Source organism: Gekko japonicus, unplaced genomic scaffold (assembly GCF_001447785.1).
Source record: "Gekko japonicus isolate JY-2015 unplaced genomic scaffold, Gekko_japonicus_V1.1 scaffold6595, whole genome shotgun sequence".
NCBI classification, from domain to species: domain Eukaryota; kingdom Metazoa; phylum Chordata; class Lepidosauria; order Squamata; family Gekkonidae; genus Gekko; species Gekko japonicus.
Window position 1 is genome coordinate 16,685 of NW_015161023.1, and position 6,453 is coordinate 23,137.

The 6,453-nt window shown below is 49.1% G+C and overlaps 1 protein-coding gene across 1 annotated transcript in view; it reads right to left on the reverse strand.

Moving 5' to 3' along the window:
- LOC107122662 (complement C3-like) overlaps positions 1 to 4,608 on the reverse strand; it is a gene marked incomplete at its 5' end in the record, with an annotated part of 20,456 nt that extends 15,848 nt beyond the window's left edge. Inside the window, 3 exons of the mRNA XM_015425790.1 lie at positions 2,747 to 2,886; positions 3,048 to 3,133; positions 4,494 to 4,608. Of these exons, the coding sequence (XP_015281276.1) occupies positions 2,747 to 2,886; positions 3,048 to 3,133; positions 4,494 to 4,608 (341 nt within the window). The remainder of the gene's footprint in view (positions 1 to 2,746; positions 2,887 to 3,047; positions 3,134 to 4,493) is intronic.
- Positions 4,609 to 6,453: the final 1,845 nt, after the last annotated feature.

A 6,453-nucleotide genomic window follows, 5' to 3' on the forward strand; every position in this document is an offset into this window, starting at 1 on the left:
AACCCGAACCAGAGACTTTTCATCTCCTGTCGGCTTTCCCCCAATATTCAGTTTAAAAACTGCTCTGCCACCTTTTTGATTTTAAGCGCCAGCAGCCTGGTTCCTTCTCGGGACAAGTGGAGACCGTCTCGCCTGTACAGTTCCCTCTTGTTCCAAAAAGAATCCCAGTGCCTAACAAACCTGAACCCTTCCCCCCTACACCATCGTCTCATCCACGCATTGAGACTCCTGATCTGTGCCTGTCTCTCCGGTCCTGTGCGTGGAACAGGTAGCACTTCTGAGAAAGCTACCTTGGAGGTCCTGGACCTAAGTTTCCTGCCCAGCAGCCTAAAGTGAAAATGTGAAAATACCCCGAGATAATTACAGGGGTGAACTCAAGTGTAGCGTAGAATGTAAAAATACCCCAAGATAATTACAGGGTTGAACTCGAGTGTAGTGTAGAATGTAAAAATACCCCGAGATAATTATGGGGATGAACTCAAGTGTAGTGTAGGATGTGAAAATACCCCGAGATAATTACAGGCGTGAACTCGAGTGTAGTGTAGAATTTAAAAATACCCTGAGAAAATTACAGGCGTGAACTCGTGTGTAGTGTAGAATGTAAGTTTGGGGACAGGGCTGAAGCAGGATTTAAGGTCTAGTGCGGAATCACTCAATGAGTACAAATGACAGTTTCTATTCCCTACTCTGCCATGAGGATGGAGTATTTTGACGGTTTTACATTCTGTTTCTAAGACACACATTTTTCTATCTATGGCCATTGGAACAGGAAGATGTTCCAACTCCTGTCACCCCCAACCTCCCCCTTCTCTTTAACCTTGGAGGAGAACAAGTTTTTCCAGCTCTTGCAGGGTTCCTGGGCACAATCCTAAGGGAAGCTGAAATGAAGGGAACTGGGGCCATGAGCACTTCCGTGCCTTACAGTCTATGCACCTCGCTCCAAGCTGTGCAGGTTTCCTTCTAGCAAGCCATGGACAGCAAGGCGTGTTCTCCAAAGCCCCGGCTGAGTGACAACACAGCACTCACAAAGGCAGAAGGCTTTTAATTCAGAGTTTTAATCTACCTGACCAGCTTTCCAATGGTCTGCTTCTGTTTTATGGATAGTTTTTATGCTATTTTATGTCAAACGGCTTGTTTTTACTATTGAGGCGTGGTTTTGATCGTAAGCCCCCTTGAGTAGGACTCTGAAGGGGTCGCACGGAAATATCCGAAACAAACAAACAAACAAACAAGCAAACAAAGACATTGTGAAGCTAAGCTTAGTTTCCAAAGGGAAAGGACACAGCTGCAAGTAATCCTCAAGGGAGCCTGATGCTGAGCTGCACAGATCTTGGGATTCCTGGTCATACCTCGAAAGATGGCATCATGACACAGGTCTTGTACTGGATTCCCTGATGTTATTTAACATCTATATGCACCTCCTTGCCCAGATTGCCCGGAGGCATGGGCTGGGCTGTCACCAGTATGCGAATGACACCTAGCTCTATTTGTTGTTGGGCATCCAGTCTGACTCCAGATCGTAAGATACAGACCTGGCGTTGACTGAGTTGACTGAAATTGAATCTGACGAAGACGGAGGTCCCGTGCCTGAGACGGATCTGTCCGAGGGTAGGGATCTCATTCCCGACCTTCAATGGGGCGCTTTTGGTGCCAGAGACGGAGGTTAGGAGTTTGGGAGTGCTCCTAGTCGCCTCTTTAATGATGGAGACCCAGGTAGCAGCCACTACCAAGTCGGCCTTTTATCACCTCAGGCTGATCAAGCAGCTGGTTCCCTTCATCGAAAGCAATGACCTGGCAACAGTGATCTATGCAATGGTCACCTCAAGACTGGACTACTGTAATGCTTTCTATATGGGGCTGCCCTTGTTCCAAATCCAAAAGCTGCAGCTAGTGCAGAATGCAGCGGCCAGACTACTGTTGGGCCTCCCTATGCGGGAGCACATCCAGCCTGCGGTAAAAGCACTGCACTGGCTGCCTATAGCATATCAAATTCGGTTTAAGGTGCTGGTTCTTACCTTTAAAGTCCTATATGGTCAGGGTCCTACATACCTAAGGGACTGCCTTTCCCCACATGTTCCCCAGAGAGCACTACAGTTGAAGTCCCTATACTGCCTGGCCCTACCAGGCACCAGAGAAGCCAGGCTGGCTACAATGAGGACCAGGGCTTTTTCAGCGGCGGCTCCGCACTGGTGGAATGAACTCCCGGAAGACATCAGGGCCCTGCGGGACCTTTTACAGTTCTGCAGGGCCTGCAAGACGGAGCTCTTCCACCAGGCATTTGATTAGGAGCCGTACCCAAGTGACTATAGCCCTGGCCCACCATCAACATTAACGTCAGCTGTTGTAGATTTTCCGGGCTGTGTGGCATTGTAGGACCTGACGTTTCGCCAGCAGCTGTGATTGGCATCCTCAGAGGTATAACACAGAAAGGTGGAGCAGTCTCTGTGTCAAGGTCACAGAGAGTACTCCAATCTGCACTTTATGTATAGTATGTTTTGAAATTTTATTGTTACGTATTAATGTATTTGTATTTGACTGTATTTTAGCCTATGTATGCCGCCTTGAGCCTGCATGTGCAGGCAAGGTGGGATATAAATCTAAAATAATAAATAATAACAAATAATATCTAACAAATAAAAACAAACATATAAGAGAACCTAGCGGAATCCCTAGAACTAGGAAGAGGTCAGGTGCAAGCTCCCTCAGTTCCGAATGCATCCCCTCCTGCCAAAATCCCCAAGCTCACCTTGATGGGTTGCTCCCAATAGTTGTAGAGGACAGCCCGAATCTCCACCTGCTCGTTTCTCACCACCGAGTAAGGCACCCGCAGGTCGATGAAGAAGTCCTTCATCACTACGATCTCATAAGGATCAGCCACGCAGACCCCTGGAATGAGAGGAACGGGATGGGGGGGGAAGAAGAAACAGGGTTACGCCTCAACTACCCCTTTCACCTCCTCTGCGTTTTCCAAAGCAGGCCATAAGCTTGTCATTGTTTGCTCAGCCACACAGACACAACCCCGATGCCTGGCGTACAGGATTCCTTACCTTTAGTCTCCGAAATGCTCACGGCCAGCACTTCCCAGGTTGTGATGGAATCTTGCAGGAAAATCGGCACTGTCTGGGATGAGAGCCTAGATACAAAGAGAAGGTGACCCGTCAGACCCATCCAAAGCAGAAGTGTGGACAACAGGTGCCGTCCCGAGCTGGGACGAGACACGAGGCTTCTGAAGAAAATGGGAGGCAGATGAATAATCCCCCCTCCCTTCCCAGAACATGGAGGACAACTGTTAAATAGTGGGTTCCACGGAGGCACAGACCCCAAGTCTATTCATCAGCTCTACTTTGTTAGTGGGGGCTCCATACTGGTGGAATGAACTCCCTAAACCGCCTGGCCCTACCGGGCCACAGAGAAGCCAGGCTGGCTACAACGAGGGCCAGGGCTTTTTCAGTGGTGGCTCCGCACTGGTGGAATGAGCTCCCGGAAGACATCAGGGCCCTGTGGGACCTTTTACAGTTCTGCAGGGCCTTCAAGATAGAGCTCTTCCATCAGGCCTTCGATTAGGAGCCGCCACTAGCACCAACACATGGACAACATCCGAACTGCTAATAACTGAACAGTCAAGGCCCTTACGTTGAGAGCAACAAGAAAAGCTAATGACACGGGTATGGCCACAGTGCACTCTCTGCCATCTAACACTGCCTTGGAGAGGCTACCACCATCTATATGCAACAGCACTTTATTTACAGATTTGATTGTTTGTCTGAATTTTAGATTATTGCTTTGTCGATGTATCTATGTTTTATCGTGTTTATTCTGTCATATTTTAACTTGTTGTAAGCCGCCCTGAGCCTGCCCCTGCGGGGAGGGTGGAATATAAATCGAAAGTATAAATAAATAAATAAATAAATATAAAGAGGCTGCATATCAATTTAACAACGACAACAACCACCACCACCACCTGCCCCCCTATTATGTCCTGGGTCCAACACGGACTGACCAAGCTTGAAACTTAGAACAAGCTAGGATCCTGTTGTTGTTCAGTCGCACAGTCGAGTCCGACTCTTCGCGACCCCATGGACCAGCTCCCGCCAGGCCCTCCTGTCTTCCGCTGTCCTCTGAAGTTTGCTCAATTTTATGTTCGTTGCGTCGATGACACTGTCCAACCATCTCATCCTTTGCCGTCCCCGTCTGACAGGAACCTATAGACCTAGAGTTGCACTGTAAATAACCTATCACGGGGAGTGTGTGTGTGTGTGTGGCATTGTGCATGGATTTAAGCAGGGCTTCGGTCCAGCTACGGTATTTTTACAGTCAGCTGAATCACTAATAAACTATGAGCTGATCACTCTACGTGTCTCGAACTTAGTACATTACACCCCCATTACAGCTCTCAGCATCCTCTGTGGAGAGAGAATGACTGTCAGACCCATTCAAATGACTAGTTCAAGTGATGAACAATGCCACACCACAGAAGACAAAAAAGCAGGTACCCCCAGTCATTGTGAGTTCCATCCAGATGTTCCACTTGCCACAACCAACTCTCAGGAAACTGGGTTCTAGAGGTAATCTCGTAATCGGTGGCGAAATCATCATCATTGTGTTCACCTGGGAAATCAAGAGACACCAGCTTAGCCGGTGGGGGGGGGGGAGCTTGCTCACAGTCTTGTTTTCTCAAGGTGGGGGAGGGATTGACTAAAATGTTGACATATTTGGGACTGTCATCTCTCCACGCATGGTTGGCAATTCTAGAGATCTAACATGGAAGGAATCTTGTGGCTTCTTGTACTCTCTCGACACCATGAAGACACCAGAACTGGAATCTCACCCGTTTGCAGATGTTTTGCACATCAGCACGCTCTGAGTTGGCACTCCGTGCCTCCCGTTGACTGTGAATGCTCAACAGAGCACACCCAGGCTTAGACAATGCTTGCTGGTAGCACATTGATACCACAGGCGAATTTATTCCTCCCAATGTTCCCTCTGAGCTGTGGAGTCTTGTGAGCGAAAATTCCACTTTGTGAGCTGCTGGCATTACAGTTGTGAGTGACTGATTTGGCTGCTGCATAAATTAGTTTGCTCTGGAGCCCTCCTTCCTGAGCTGAGACAAATATCTGTGAGCTGCAGGCTAGCTCACACTAACTCAGCTTAGAGGGAACACTTAGTTTCGGGGAAAAGGGAAGTGCAAGGGCAGCGCAGCTGCTTGTGGGAAATCGGTCATAGATGAGTCAGTGGATTGGCCTAAAAATCAAAAAGACCCTTCTGACTCATGTCCACCTTGGAACCTTCTGGAATCAGGCAGGAATGATCTGAAGTGAATAACAGGAAGAGGAATTTCTTTATCTGAGGTCAGTCCTCAGAGACTCTGGGCAGGGGGAATAGCTATTTTTTTAATTTCTTCATCGGATGGATGAGTGATCAGGCGGCATAGGTCTGCCAGAGGAAACATGGCTTCAGAAGGTGACTTAGCTCCTAACCTGGACAAAAAGAGCTGGTTTCTTCTTGTCATTACAGGGGCTGCCAACCTCCAGGTGGGGCCTGGAGATCTCCCAGAATTACCACTGATCTCCAGATTACATAGCCCAGGTCCCCTGGAGGAAATGCCTGCAGAGCTCCCTCTCCAGACTGGAGTTGGCAGCCCTGCTTGGGTGTATTTACACCACAGTACAGGCTCGGTCCCTCAGAAATGGCCCCGTCCTCAGCATCAGGGGAGGCGAGCGGCCTCAGAAAGCCCTGGAACCCTTCCGTGGTGCTTGAAGGGAGAGGTTTGGTTGACAAGTAGGGTTGCCAAGTCACTTACAGGTAATAGCAGGGGAGACTCGGTTCCTTGTCGGGACATCGCCGGCTGACGCTCTAGCGATCAGCCTGGAAACTCCATAGAGTTTCCAGGCTGATTGCTAGAGCGTCAGGCGGTGACATGGGTGGCAGGAGTTCTCACCTCCTTTCTGCAGGGGGTGCGGAATAGGGCTGGAGAGGTGAGCCCCTCATCAATGGCTGGCAACTTTGGATGTGGCCAGCTGGGTAAATTCCTCGTTGCCCTGACAGATGGGCAGATGCCTGCGCAGGACCCTTTCTCCCCAGCTGTGTGTGTGTGTTTGTGTTTCTTTATCCCATGTGACCCCCCCATATCTGTCCTTCCCTCTTCCTCTGTCTTTTTGCTTATATCTCCCTTATAATAATTGAATAGCAACGTTCTATTTTGCAACGTTCTAAATTTGGCCCCTTTAGTGTTAGGCCGGAAGAACTGCCACTCAGAAGACACTGGCTGGGTTAACTGGCTGCTTTGTGCAGTCCCGCCCAGCGTTCCAAGGTCATTTGCATGTGGAAGCTGATTGGACTTCACTCCATTCCACACCTCAAACTCACCCCCCCCCCGCAAGGCAGTTGGAATTTTCAGTTGCATAACATACCTCATAGGGGAGAGGAGAATGAGAGGAGAGCCTAGGCAGAGGC